Source organism: Oryza brachyantha, chromosome 11 (assembly GCF_000231095.2).
Source record: "Oryza brachyantha chromosome 11, ObraRS2, whole genome shotgun sequence".
Classification (NCBI taxonomy): domain Eukaryota; kingdom Viridiplantae; phylum Streptophyta; class Magnoliopsida; order Poales; family Poaceae; genus Oryza; species Oryza brachyantha.
In genome coordinates, this window is record NC_023173.2 from 13,744,496 (window position 1) to 13,758,982 (window position 14,487).

The 14,487-nt window shown below is 38.5% G+C and overlaps 3 protein-coding genes across 3 annotated transcripts; all 3 read left to right on the forward strand.

The window, feature by feature from the left end:
• Positions 1 to 576: 576 nt before the first annotated feature.
• On the forward strand, positions 577 to 5,235 carry LOC102719908 (long chain acyl-CoA synthetase 2). Its single transcript, XM_006663466.3, has 19 exons — positions 577 to 873; positions 1,055 to 1,118; positions 1,249 to 1,338; positions 1,447 to 1,503; positions 1,597 to 1,645; positions 1,839 to 1,915; positions 2,115 to 2,154; positions 2,244 to 2,338; positions 2,436 to 2,600; positions 2,842 to 2,952; positions 3,050 to 3,137; positions 3,234 to 3,300; positions 3,391 to 3,466; positions 3,551 to 3,668; positions 3,824 to 4,069; positions 4,158 to 4,297; positions 4,386 to 4,568; positions 4,663 to 4,782; positions 4,914 to 5,235. The coding sequence occupies exons 1-19, from the start codon at positions 725 to 727 to the stop codon at positions 4,962 to 4,964; spliced, it is 1,986 nt and encodes a 661-aa protein (XP_006663529.1). The 5' UTR covers positions 577 to 724; the 3' UTR covers positions 4,965 to 5,235.
• Positions 5,236 to 11,064: 5,829 nt separating this feature from the next.
• Positions 11,065 to 13,102, forward strand: LOC121055681 (receptor-like protein EIX1; the record flags this gene model as incomplete). The annotated part of the gene is made up of 2 exons (XM_040528559.1): positions 11,065 to 12,928; positions 13,017 to 13,102. Coding segments are annotated over 2 exons (1,950 nt in total), but the record flags the coding sequence as incomplete, so codon positions are not given.
• On the forward strand, positions 13,009 to 14,084 carry LOC102720189 (receptor-like protein EIX2). Its single transcript, XM_015842209.2, has one exon. It carries the CDS (start codon positions 13,108 to 13,110, stop codon positions 13,855 to 13,857), a length of 750 nt encoding a protein of 249 aa, XP_015697695.2. The 5' UTR covers positions 13,009 to 13,107; the 3' UTR covers positions 13,858 to 14,084.
• The last annotated feature ends 403 nt before the right edge of the window (positions 14,085 to 14,487 follow it).

Consider the following 14,487-nt stretch of genomic DNA (forward strand, 5'->3'; position numbering starts at 1 on the left):
CGCAGCTAAATCTTGAAGTTTAAGATTTAATTTTCATTTTTTTTCCTAATTTTTTTAACTTATCTTTAAACCATGGATAATACTTTTACCTATAAATTATTTTTTGTTGTTTCGTTTATTTTTTTGCTCCGCTAATTAATTGCTCAAACCCAATTGCTCCAATTTGAATAGTATAGGCTTATTCACGGTAAAAACTATATATCAATGACAACGTCCCTTTGATTTAGGGCAAGGCTAATAATATAGTCAACAAACTGGCTATAAGATGTTTTTAGTTTCTATTAGTTCACTCATATAGTAGTAGTTAGCTCTTTATCATTAATACAGGATCCACGTGTCTCTCTTATGTAATTTTTTGGTTCTTGTGTTCAAGATGACTATAAGATTACAAGTTTATAACCCACTACTCCTGTCTCTCCTCTGCTTCTCCCCTCTTTTCTCCGCATAAACATTTTGCCAGTAAGTAACCAGCTATTATACTTGCTCTTACCGTGGGAGGAAACCGCATCCGTCAGTACCAGCATTATACATTTGTACTACCACAAGCTTTAGATGGTTCACCAACCTTCAGACCAGCACCATAACTGCCTCAACAGTCTCATCTCACTGGCCACTGCAGCAAGCAATAACGTCTTCTACTGGGCTCTCATCAGCGATCCGTATTCAGAAGAGAAAAGATCTGCATTTTCACTGTCAGTGGTACCTGCAGAGAGAGAGAGAGAGGATGGAGGAGATGTACACCGTGAAGGTGGGGGAAGCAACTCCGGCCGCCGGCGGCAAGCCGTCGGCCGGGCCCGTCTACCGGAGCATCTACGCCAGGGACGGCCTCATGCAGCTGCCTGAAGATATCCTGTCCCCTTGGGACTTCTTCAGGTTGGGGTTCTTGCCATTGTGCTGGTGCTCTTTGATAATGCAGCTGCATTCAATTTTCTTTCATCAAGTTTGTGCAAATTTTATAGCGAGAAGCTAGTATTTCTGTTTATAAGTTTTGAGAATTGAGAGAATTATGTTGAATTTTTTAATTTTTTATTTGGGTTGTTTTCTGTTCTTGAAGTGGAGCAGTCAAGCAGTACCCCAAGAACAAGATGCTGGGCCAGCGCAAAGTTTCAGACGGCAAGGTATGTCAAAATCTGCAAATGTGACAAGAAGCACTTAGATTTTAGTCACTAACAATTTTTCTTTTAAGCATATGATGCCAACGTGTTTGATTATTTTGAGATGACGCATTTTTTTTTATAATTTTATTAGGCCGGCGACTATGCCTGGCTAACATATGAACAAGTTAATCAGAAGGTCCTGAAAATAGGATCAGCCATAAGAAGCCTGGGTGTTAAGCCGGTGAGCAAATAATACTGACATTTCTGTATATGGTGGGAATTTCTTCTGATCTTGAACTGAATGCCACCATGAGTAATTACTGAAGATAATGTTGATCTGTGTGGTTAGGGTGGTCACTGTGGCATATATGGATCCAACTGTCCAGAATGGATTATGGCCATGCAGGTGAGCTCATCATTCTTCTTGTGTGTAGGAATTCTTTTCAAGAATAATTAATCTGATGTTGGATCTACTTTTATTTCATTGTTTTTTCTGCAGGCTTGCAACAGCCAAGGAGTATGCTATGTTCCATTGTATGACACCCTTGGTAGGTTCTCCATGTTAAGAAATTCTGACTCACTAACAAAAATAGCTTTGTGCATGGATAGATTTTAAGAACAAAGCATCATCTGGAATAAATCTATAAAAAATATGAGATTAAATAAGCATTATTTCTGGTATCTGCTATTGTACTTCACCATATAACACTGACTGATGCATTGTAACCAAATAAAATGCAGGTGCAAATGCAGTTGAATTCATAATGGATCATGCTGAGATCTCTATAGCATTTGTGCAGGAGAGCAAGATAAAATCAGTAAGCAAAGAAATTACCATTGAAAAAAATATTTTTTTTCTTTACCATAGCCAAATGTGTCTCAATTTGAAGCTTATGATATGATTGATTAATAGCTACCTCAGTACCAATAGATGCAGAACTTGTAACCAGTTGAGAAGATCAGTCTTACACACCAGTTTATCATACATCTAACAAGTACTTGTATTGCAATCTTCAGGTACTATCTGTAGTCCAGAAGTGCAGAGCTCACATCAAAGGTTAGTTATCTGGACCCTGGACACAGACCTATTATGATGCCTATATGCAGTTTTATATGATTCATTTCTTTTATTTGTGCAATTTTCAGCCATTGTCAGCTTTGGAGATATGGCAAGTGAATTGAAAAGGGATGCTGAACAGTTAGGAGTATCTTGCTTTTCTTGGGAAGAATTTTCTTCAATGGTTAGTATGAATTTCTCTTTCGCTAATTATTACAAGCCAAAAATATGACTTGATTATAAGAACATATGTCTTGACACGTCATAAGCTATTTTCACAGGGAAAACAAAATTATGAACTTCCCAAGAAACAAAAGGATGACATCTGTACCATCATGTATACAAGTGGAACAACTGGAGACCCAAAGGGTGTGATAATCACAAACAGGGCTCTAATTGCTGGTGTAATGACCACAGAACATCTTCTGAAAGTGACAGACAAAGTGGTAAGCCTCTTTTCATGTATACTCAATTTGGATTTCCCTATTACATGCATCTTTCTATTGTATTACTGTAACTGTTATTAGCATTCTTTGGTTATATTTGAACTAATTTATCACCAGATTCAAATATCTGCAGTTTTCAATAACTAATGAACAATTGATCATAGCTTGTCCATTAAATATATCGCTTTATACATGGGTTGTTCTGATTTTCTGACCATAGTTAATGCTAATATGTATGCAGGTGGCTGAAGATGATTCCTACTTTTCCTATCTTCCATTAGCACACATATTTGATCAAGTAATTGGAAACTACTGCATTTCTAAAGGAGCCTCCATTGGATTCTGGCAAGGGGTATGAGCTGCATAATGACAGATGAATAATTCTGTAGACTCTGTTCTTTGACCATCTGGTAGGTGACTCACACTGACACATACCACTTTCTTACCAGGACATTAGGTATCTCATGGAGGATGTGCAAGTGATGAAACCAACAGTATTTTGTGGTGTTCCTCGTGTTTATGACCGTATATACACTGGTAAAATGCACAAAAAAAACCAAATAATTGTATGAATTCAAACCACATTTTTGCGATTTCTATTTGGTACTAATATGGGAATATCATGAATTGAAGGTATTAATCAGAAAATCCAGTCTGGAGGGATGATAGCTAAAAGCCTTTTCCAGTATGCATACAACTAGTAAGTACTACATATAAAAAGGATTGAAAATACATATCCAAGCTTGCAGTTCTTGTATGATTAAGACTGTCACTTGTCATCACTGATCAGCAAACTTGGCAATTTGCGCAAAGGGTTGAAACAGCACGAAGCATCGCCATTTTTTGACAAAATAGTTTTCAGCAAAGTAAGTGAAGATTTTTAAGAGACATTTTCAATCTTTCCTTAATTAAAACATCTATTAAATAATTTTTCGTCATCGATGTTGCAGATAAAAGAAGGGCTTGGAGGCCGCATACGCCTCCTGCTATCAGGGGCAGCACCTTTGCCAAGACATATTGAAGAATTCATACGAGTTACCAGCTGCAGTGTCCTTGTACAAGGATATGGTAAGAGTTCTAGAATTCCTATGGAAACAAAAATAAAATGCTTGTATTTCTTTAACTGCTCAAATTATTATTGGAAATCTTAATATTAAATTCATAAGAGAATTCCACTTGATCAAGAGAACCAAGATCACTCTGACCATGCTCTTGGTATGCAGGGCTAACTGAGAGTTGCTCAGGATGCTTTACATCAATTGCCAATGTGGTTTCAATGATTGGAACAGTCGGTCCTCCTGTGACGACGATCGAGGCGCGGTTAGAATCCATTCCAGAGATGGGGTACGACGCGCTCTCAAATGCGCCGAGGGGTGAGATCTGCTTGAGGGGTGACACCTTGTTCTCTGGGTACTACAAGCGCCCTGACCTCACAGAGGAAGTGTTCTCAGATGGTTGGTTCCATACAGGTAAGTATTTTCCTGGCATTTCTACGCCGAATGGAATGATCAGAAAGTGAAGAAACTTATCACAAATTAAAACATCACATGTATGAAGGTGATATTGGAGAGTGGCAACCAGACGGCACGATGAAGATCATCGACAGAAAGAAGAACATTTTCAAGCTGTCCCAAGGGGAGTATGTAGCAGTGGAGGTCCTGGAAAGTGCATACATGCAGTCTCCTCTCGTTACATCGGTATGACAATCGAAACAAAAAAAATCAAGTTAAAGTAGTATGCAATGGAAAAATCACAAATTACATGGAGAAATGATCTTTGAATCAGGTTTGGGTCTATGGAAACAGCTTTGAGTCCTTCCTTGTTGCTGTGGTTGTCCCTGAGAAGCAAGCAATTGAAGACTGGGCTGCACAAAACAACAAGACCGGTGACTTTGCAGAATTGTGCAACGATCTGAAGGCAAGAATGTACATTCAGGACGAGCTAAACAAAACCGGCAAAAAACTAGGGGTATGCCGATAACAAACGCTACCGAAAATTGTTATTTGAAATCAGCTTTCATGACTGTTCATGATTCATAAGACATCAATCTTGTGCCATGCAGTTGAGAGGCTTTGAGATGCTGAAGGCAATTCACCTTGAGACAATGCCATTCAGCATAGAGAAGGACCTGGTGACTCCAACTTTTAAGCTCAAGAGACCCCAGTTGCTCAAATATTACAAGGTTAGGAGGAACAAATGGAAGTCCTTCAGTCCTCGGTTTTATTCTTATGATTTCTATCAGGAATGCAATCATGTGCATGAAGTTGTTCAAGGCATTATTCTGGATCATAATAAGAACTCCTTTTAATGCAGGATCGCATTGATCAGCTGTACAAGGATGCCAAAATGGGAACTAAACAGTGATGGTGAAACAGAACCATGTGGTTATGAATTTCATCAACATTACTGAGAAGGAATTAGAGTACATATCAATAATCATGATTCAAGAGTGAAGGCATGTCTCTAGATGTAAAAACAGAAACTGTGCTGGTTTAGTGCTGGAGCTTGTGAAAGCTCATACTAATGTTACATACATCTAGAGTTCTGTCGTAGGGTCATCCATGACCTGATTCGACGCAAACTTGTGCGTTCAACAGAACAAAAATATATGAATGAAGGGCAACGCATCGGTGTATTTTACTTGTAGTATTATACTGCTAGTAGAACTAATCTCGTCCATTGATTTAAAAGGGTATTTTCACACTTTGATTAATATTTGATTTGTGTTTATTATTTTTTTATCACTTCGAATATTATCCTAATCTAGATCTGCATCGTTCGTTCTTCCCTTTGAATCTGCATCATCCAGGACTCCAGTCAGCCGACTCCTCGTCCTCCTCTCCTGCCTCGCGCGGTCGGACAGAGGGTGCTCTTCCTCTTCCCCGTCATCCCTCTGATTTGGAGCGGAGACAGAGGGTGCGACGGCGCATCATGCACCGATCGAAAAAGCTCTGCAAGACCCACTTACTATCACAAAAGATGATTTTGCCCCCTTAGAATTTTACTACATCTAAAATTGTTAGCAGTATAATTTAATCACAGCCGTCCAGTAAAATTAGATCAGCAGTCTGGAATAAATTATACTACAAGTAATATGCACGAGAGTCGGCCCCATAAATGTGCAAAACTTCAAGGGGACCTTTTTCTTTTAAGATCAAAGGCCTGAGCCCTGCCTTTTAAATTCAAGAGGAAAATTCATAATCTAATCCAAAAAGCTTGGGGCTTATTCGGCTTGGAGAAATTTTAACCAATAGGAATAGGAAAAATGTATGAATAAGAATGTAGGTACACATCGGTTCATATCAATTTTTCCAAGAGGTTACCGTAGATGCAAAATTTTCTTTGTTTTCCCTCTGCACTTGATCGACCTAAGCAGGTTATTACGCCTCTTGAGTCGCATCCTCTCTAAGTAAGCAGTGTGTACCATCGTCGCGTCGCATACCGCGATTAACTCTCGGTTTGGACAACGGTGTGACTATTTATGGCAAGTTTGGGAACCTTATTTGGTTTTATGGTTAATGGACATTAAACTGGGAGCAATTTTACGGTCCTTGAGAAAGTACCAGGAGATATCAAAATTTTAGTATAAAATTTGGTACCATACCTAAAATATCAAGTACCTAAAATATCAAGAGATACCAAAATTTATATAGAAAAAAAATAGTACTTGTATCTTCTCAAGGATCGTAAAATTGCTGTTAAACTGAAGGTATATTTGAGGGAGGCAAAATTAACTTTCCCAAAGATGAGCAGGTTCAGCTTATTTTGGTCCATATTGAACTTGGTAGGGCCATAATAGGACTTTTCTTGCTAGCGAGGATTAATGTCGAACTCATATTTCTAGTAGAATAGTACTTGATGTTTGGCATCTGTAAGATGCTTGCAACAACTAATCTCCTGGTTACTGATCTCCGACGATTTTAGATGTCGCCTATAGAATGATTTCGGGATCAGCTGCATGGTTGCCCAGTTAATCATGAACTCTCTCCCTTGTCTACAGTGTTGGATCGATGATCTGCCAGAATGTAGCAGGCGATTGATCAATGTTCTGCAGTCCAAACGACAAAACTCATAATAGTGTCTTATGATGCAATAATGCAATTTTCTTTGCGCGCACATGCACACTCTAATAGTGTGCCATCATATATTTCGTTGCAATGTGTATCTCTACTTTGGTAATGCATCATAAAAATATTTTTCTACAATGGCAGATACGTAGGATCGAACATGATCAAACAACATATCAGAGAAGGGGTGAATGAATGGAAAAACCAAAATCCAAAAGTTTCTTGTGGAATAAAAGATTACCATTAGCGACGAACTTGATGGAATCTTGCTACCTCCAATCACATCGCTCCTGCATCACCGGTCAGACCGTCGGAACCCATAAAAACACCAGTATGAACTGTCGAAACCCAGAAAAACACCAGCAGACGAAAGCAGAAGATGTAGATTGAACGAGCTCGACTTTATTGCATCAAGTAAATATTTATAAAATGCACCAACAACACTTCTATCAAAATTTTCGATCTAAAATCGAAAATTATTCTAAACTTCTAATTTTCTAATTCTAAATCTCACCAAGAGACATACTGGTGACATATCCCTTGATATCTATTTATAGCAAATAAATCTATCTCTACTAAAGGATAATACTCTTGTCCTAGTTCATCTCTCTAAAATTATCTCCAATCTATCAAGAACAAACTCATGTTGCACCGATGGACTCAAAAACCATCGAATCCTCGCGAATGAAAAATGCACCAGTACACCGGTACGTACGCACGTATAGAGCCCGCGCGTGCTACAGTGCTCGACGATACTGTAGCGCAATTTTTTTTTCTTTATTTCTTCATCAACTAGTCTCGAATTTTTCATCTAATTTTCCTTATAATTTTTCCAGGCTCGCGCACACAATATGTGAAAGCCCATTACAAATCTATCCTCATACGGTGTTTCTCCACCATTTATTACCTTGTATTCATTTATTCAATATCATCACCCGACATACTTGATTGTCTAGATCTTAGCTTCTCCCTAAGCCTAGTCATGATCCCACCGCAGTTAACCGATATTGACCTCCAAGTCACCTGTATACATAGAAATAGACCAACCGTTTCTGAGCGCAGATATCACAACCTGACCTGTCAGCCTATATCAATCATATACACTCACACCAACGCTTTAAATAGTTTCAAACCAAATTCTATAAATCAAATCACAAGCCAATTGTTTATTACAAAATATTAATCATGCATATCATCTTACAAGATATATATTTCAAATGTCTTTACAATATGGTAGAGACATTTTTAAAAGTGCCTTGTGATTGCATTGTCTATAAATGGAGATGTATTTTTATAAAATATATCTGCCTTGTGGCCTTTTGGTAGAAACATCTTTTTTATGTCTACAACAGAGTAGAGCCATCTAGATAAAGACATTAAATTATACTATTACATACAATGATTATAAAAAATCAGATAATCTTTTATCTTATATCTTTGCAAAAGTGTTTATATACAATTCTATCATCTTATCTTTCTAAAGTAGATTTTCAACTTTTTATTAGTTAATTTCATTGTTTATACCATTAAATGGATATAAAAAATCATATAATCTTTTATCTTGTATCTTTTATCTGAAAAAGAACATAACCAAACTTACCGAAATAGTGCCTCTACAAAGGTTAAAACATCTGAAGAAAATGTCTTTACATATATAAGGCAAATTATAGAGTGCCAAAAAGATGTCTATACAAGATATACTTAGTAATAAGTCATGGGCTACAAAGCTGTCTCTAGAATATAAACTGTCATGGATGATTTTAAAAATACCTCTAAAAAGTATCTATTTATACTTCTAAAATACGTCTCTGGAAAAGTGCCTTTACATGCTGGTTTATCGTCATCGATCTTGAGTTCTGGACTTTTGGTAGAGGAAAGTATCTTAAGAATATACTAAGAGTCATGCAAGATAAAAGTGTAATCTAAACATGAAGGACAAAAACAAATCTTTACCTTAATGATTAGCGGTTCTTTGTAGCTAGCATAAATCATATGATATCCAAATTGCAATCAGGACCAAGTAAAACTATTATCGTTTTGCTTATGCTTATGTCTATCCATACGGCTTGTTAGCAATAAAAAATAACTTACAAGTAAACCTTTTGTATATTCGCTCTTGGCAATTAAATAGAAAATATTATAAAATAAACCAAAGTACCTCAAAATTAAGTTTTATAATTAAATCATTTCCTTATCAATAAAACCATAAGTGAAACAATGCTTGACAGTGTCAAAGTTGCAACCAGGACCGAGAAAAGATTATTGCTTTATGTAGCACAACTAATAGATATACAGTGTCCAAGTTGCAATCAGTGGACTGGGTAGGTCATAGGTGACCATGACAGCATGCCTTTGGAGACGCGTCACTCATGTCATGTCGCTCCGAGCCTCCGACGACCAAGTAGTATACGGTGGTGATTGTTTACTCTTTTTTTTTTCAGCGAAAAGAACCAAACTACATCTGTACAAACGAAAAATATTGCGTACGTAGCGATCCAAAAATTAATATTAAAAATAAATTAGGACGAGAAAAACCTTACAATCAACTTAAAATTTAAAAGTTGAAATTTTAAATTTAAACATATAAGTATAAACAAAAGTAAGATAAGTGTTATATCTCACTGTCTCTTTATTAGCATAAGCCTTTCCTCGAAGTGACTTATGCATAGAAAAAACAAGAGAATGACTACCCTACCAAATCTCGCTACGGATAACTAAAACGTATCGGCCAGCGACCGGGCGTCGCCTGCCTCCACGCGCTCTTGCCGCAGCAACGCCACACCGTCCGAACGGAATGCCGTTCTGTAGCTTTTCTGGAAAAACAAGCAACATACTCACATCCACATGAAGTCGTCGTTGATCTCGTCTACTATATCCATGGCTTCTAAGAGCCTTTTACTTATAAATATCTGGAATAGGTTTCATTCACCGTGAATTTCATTCAGTGTTGTGTGTGTACTTCATTAGAGATTTGCTGTGACCCAATAAAAAAATATTTTGAGGTATCGGTATCTCACGATACTAAATTGTTTCTTACCATTGGATCTTGCTAAGCTAAGCAGTATAAGCATTGTTAGATCCAACAATTTAATATCGTGAGCTACCGGTATCTCGAGATACTTTTTATTGGACTATAGCAAGTCTCACTTCATTACCATTGAAATGACATATTTACAAACGAAAAGTAATTTCTAAATAAAAATTTTATATATGTGTAAGGTTGAAAAATAAATCAGGATAAAAAAGCCCAGAATTAATTGACTCCAAAATTAAGGTTTATAATCTAAATTTTAACTTATATTCATAAACACAGTGAAAGAAAAGGGTAGGGTGTTAGACTAATAATGTTTTCTCCTAGCACGTAGCAGTGCACTTCAAATATAAGATTGAAAATTTAAATTTTGACTTAACATAATCATAGGTTGCCTACATAGACATGACTTTTACGTGTGTTGTACTTTTTAAGTTATTCTAAGAAGACAAATAATTTTACTCATTATACCAAATTTTATATAATAAATTAATATTGGACAAAGCATGCATGTTACTATGAAACTTGACTGTCTTTCTCAGTTGTCCAAAAGTTGAAAATGGAATTTAATTTGGGAGTAAAGGTTGATCGACCAAACAATATTGTCATAATCCACTGCATACTAAATGGAGGGATAATGTAAATTAAGGCCTCTTTCTCGTCAAGCCAGTAGCCAGTAAATATACCAGTACAAAATTAAAAAAAAAATAAAATCCTCTTTAATTCACTTTTGCATAAATATATTTGTCATCCATTTTGACAAACTCTAAAACATTAATTGCTCTAAAGATAAACTTCTTTGCATAACAAACAAGATAGAGAAAAATAAATTCCTTTTGAGATGGGGTGGTAGTATAGTACATCAGCTGATCACTTGCGCAGGAGAGGAGATGGCCAAACCACCGACGACTTGACCTAGCTTCTACAGTTCTACTGAAAGTCTGAAACACTTATTAATCACCATGGAATCAACCAGTTCAGAGCAACACATGCATGGATCAATCCCCCCAGTAAGTACTACTGGAGCAATTAATTAAGAATTTTACTTACATCATTTCTTTTATATCTCGAGGTATCGGTACCTCGCGATACTAAATCGTTTTTAATCGTTAAGTTTAACGCTGCACATCATTTGGTACCTCAAAGTAAAAAAAAAATGATGGAAGTAAAAACTTCATTAATTAAACTGGCAGTGCATGTGAAGTAACATTAATTCACAGAGAACACACAGCAGCAGCTAATCAATCTCGCTTGGTCACCCATGGCTACGGCGCACATCATCATCGCCGCCGCCGCCTCCTTCCTCTTCGTCGCCGCCACCACCGATGGCCAGGCGACGACGACTCCGATCGGATGCAACCCACGCGAGAGGGACGCGCTGCTGGCGTTCAAGGAAGGCATCGTCGGAGACCCTGCAGGCCTCCTCCGCTCATGGCGACGGCAGCTGCAGGACTGCTGCCGATGGAGAGGCGTCCGGTGCGACAGCCGGACCGGCCATGTCGTCAAGCTTCACCTGCGCAACGATCATGGCGACACCGAAACGGCTCTAGTCGGGGAGATAGGCCGTTCTCTGATCTCACTGGAGCATCTGAGGTATCTTGATCTCAGCATGAACAACTTGGCAGGTCCAACCGGACGTCTCCCGGAGTTCTTGGGCTCCATGAAGAGCTTGAGATGTTTGAACCTCTCCGGCACAATGTTCTCCGGCGTGGTGCCACCTCAGCTCGGTAATCTTTCGAACCTGAAATATCTTGATCTCTCCGGCATGAGCTTGTCCAGCGCTAGCATGGCGCCATCTCTGTACTCCAGGGATGTTTCATGGCTAGCACAGTTATCCAGGTTGCAATATCTGAACCTTGATGGGGTAAACCTTAGCACAGTACTTGATTGGCCTCATGTTCTGAACATGATTCCTTCACTGAAGGTTGTTAGTCTTTCTTCTTGCTCACTTCAAACTGCAGACCAGTCTCTCCCACAGTTTAATTTCAGACAACTACAGATGCTTGATCTTTCTTACAATTACTTTATCCACACAGCTGAATCTAGTTGGATTTGGAACTTAACATCTCTCAAGTATCTGAATCTCAGTTCGACTAGTTTGTACGGTGATATACCGGATAAGCTAGGAAACATGATGTCCCTCCAAGTTCTTGATTTCTCATACAATGATGTTCATGAGGATAGCATGGGCATGAGTGTCTCAAGGAAAGGCAACATGTGCAGCATGAAAGCAAACTTGAAAAAGCTATGCAATTTGGAGTTTCTAGACCTTGATTACAGACTAGCATATGGGGATATTACAGAGATATTTGAGAGTTTACCACAGTGTATTCCCAGCAAACTGAAGGAGATTCATTTAGCTGGCAACAATATAACAGGGATGCTGCCAAACTGGATATGGAGGCTAACAAGCTTAGTCACTCTTGACCTGTACAAAAACAAAATCACTGGAGAGGTCCCTCCTGAGGTAGGTATGCTCAAAAATCTATCCAATCTGTACCTGCATTTCAATCACATGACAGGTGCTATCACAGAGAAGCATTTTGAGCATCTAATGAGCTTGAAGTCATTATATTTGTGTTACAATGACTTGAAGATCATGATAGATCCTGAATGGTTACCTCCCTTCAAACTAGAGAAGGCCTACTTTGCATCTGTTTGGATGGGTCCCTCATTTCCTAGATGGCTTCAGTCACAGGTGGATATTGTTGCACTTGCTATGAATGATGCTGGAATAAATGACACATTTCCAGAGTGGTTCTCCACAACATTTTCAAAGGCCAAGTTGCTGGAATTCCCAGGCAATCAAATTACGGGTGCATTGCCAACAAATATGGAAAACATGTCATTGGAGAAATTTTATCTGAATTCGAACCAAATAGCAGGCCAAATTCCTCTCATGCCAACAAACCTCACTGTACTAGATATATCAAACAACTCTTTGTCAGGACTTCTTCCACCAAATATTGGATCTCCAAAATTATCTGAGTTGAACCTGTTATCCAACCATATCACTGGTCCTGTTCCACAATCCATTTGTGAATTAAAGAATTTAAAAGGGCTGGACTTATCCAACAATCTACTTGATGGTGAATTTCCTCAATGTTCTGGGATGAGCACGATGTCATTTTTACGTCTGAGTAACAATAGCTTATCCGGAGGCTTCCCATCATTTCTTCAGGGTTGGACAGAATTAAACTTCCTGGATCTATCATCCAATAAATTCTCAGGCAATTTGCCCACATGGATTGGAAACTTTAGCAAGCTCGAAATTCTGCGGCTTAAGCATAACATGTTTTCTGCAAATATTCCTGCCAGCATCACCAAACTTGGAAATCTCTCTCACTTGGATCTTTCCAGCAATAGTTTATCAGGTCCACTGCCTCAGCATTTGGCAAATTTGACAGGAATGTTTGAAAGGCGATATTATACCAAAGAGCGTGAAGAGAGGCTATCTGGATGTGACTACAAATCTCTTGTGATCATGAAGGGCCAGGAGCTTGAGTACAATGAAGAAAATGTGACAGTGGTGACCATTGACTTGTCCTCAAACTTCTTGACCGGTGTCATCCCTGAAAACATTACTTTTCTTCGTGGACTGATAAATCTGAATCTATCGAGAAACTATTTGAGCGGCAAGATTCCATTCAAGATTGGGGATATGAGGTCATTGGAATCGCTCGACCTCTCGAAGAACAGGCTCGATGGTGAAATCCCACAAAGCATTTCTGACTTAACGTCTTTAAGCTTCCTAAACCTTTCTTGCAACAATCTTGCTGGGAGAGTACCATCAGGGACACAGCTTGGAACCCTAATTGACCAGCATCCATACGACGGCAACGACGGTCTCTGTGGGCCTCCTCTCCCCAAGAGCTGTTCCAGCAATGGTGCTGCCTCGAAGCAAGGTCACCTGACGACGAGAGGTGAACCAGGTTTCGACGCGCTGCCATTTTCTGTCGGAGTTGTGATGGGGTTCATGGCGGGTCTCTGGATGGTCTTCTATGCTCTTTTGTTCAAGAAATCATGGAGGGTTGCTTACTTCTGCCTCTTGGACAAGATGTACGATGAGGTTTGTGCGATGGTGGTTGTTGGCTGGGAAAAAGTGACAGGAAGGGAAGGTGAAGGATTGTGGATGTCGCAGGTTTCGTGGTCGTCCTAACTCGTCCATCGACACTGATGAGTACTGTGAATGAACGAAGATGAAGAAGCTGAAGTTGGGTTATGTGTATTTTGTCATGTAGGTAGCCTGGTAGTGTTAAGATAACAAGTAAGACAAACATTTTTTTTATTCCGCGGCGTTGACTTATGAGCCAATATTAAATTTGATCATTCATCTTACTAGAAATATGTATACAACTAGTAATTATTTTGTTATGATTTGATTTATTACCAGGGGCGGAGATAAATCATGTGTCAGGGTCAGCCGACCCCCGATGAAATCCATTGTTCTATTGTTGTTCAGGTAGCTAATATGATACTAAGAATTAAGCAAGATTATTTATTCTGATCCCGGTGACCCCGATAAACTAATTTTCGAGTTCCGTCCATGTTTATTACTCTGGAACTTTAAGAATGACTTATTAATTATTATACATATTTACACAAAATATTTAAATAAGACAAAGTTAAACTTAGATCCAAATGTCAACAGTATCAACTAAAAAACCGGATACAGTGTACCTGTTTGTACTCATATTGATGTACATAATGTACCCTTCACATCGAACTCTGAACTCACATTTTCCTATCAGTTTACCTCTGTTCTGAATTTTGTCGGGCAGCTACGGTA

Excerpts from the sequence above, each read along its gene's own strand:
- LOC102719908 (XM_006663466.3), top strand. The coding sequence starts at position 725 with ATGGAGGAGATGTACACCGTGAAGGTGGGGGAAGCAACTCCGGCCGCC. Across the intron at positions 874-1,054 it reads TCCCCTTGGGACTTCTTCAG|TGGAGCAGTCAAGCAGTACC; the intron begins GTTGGGGTTCTT and ends CTGTTCTTGAAG. Across the intron at positions 3,467-3,550 it reads ACAAAATAGTTTTCAGCAAA|ATAAAAGAAGGGCTTGGAGG; the intron begins GTAAGTGAAGAT and ends TCGATGTTGCAG.
- LOC102720189 (XM_015842209.2), top strand. The coding sequence starts at position 13,108 with ATGTTTGAAAGGCGATATTATACCAAAGAGCGTGAAGAGAGGCTATCT.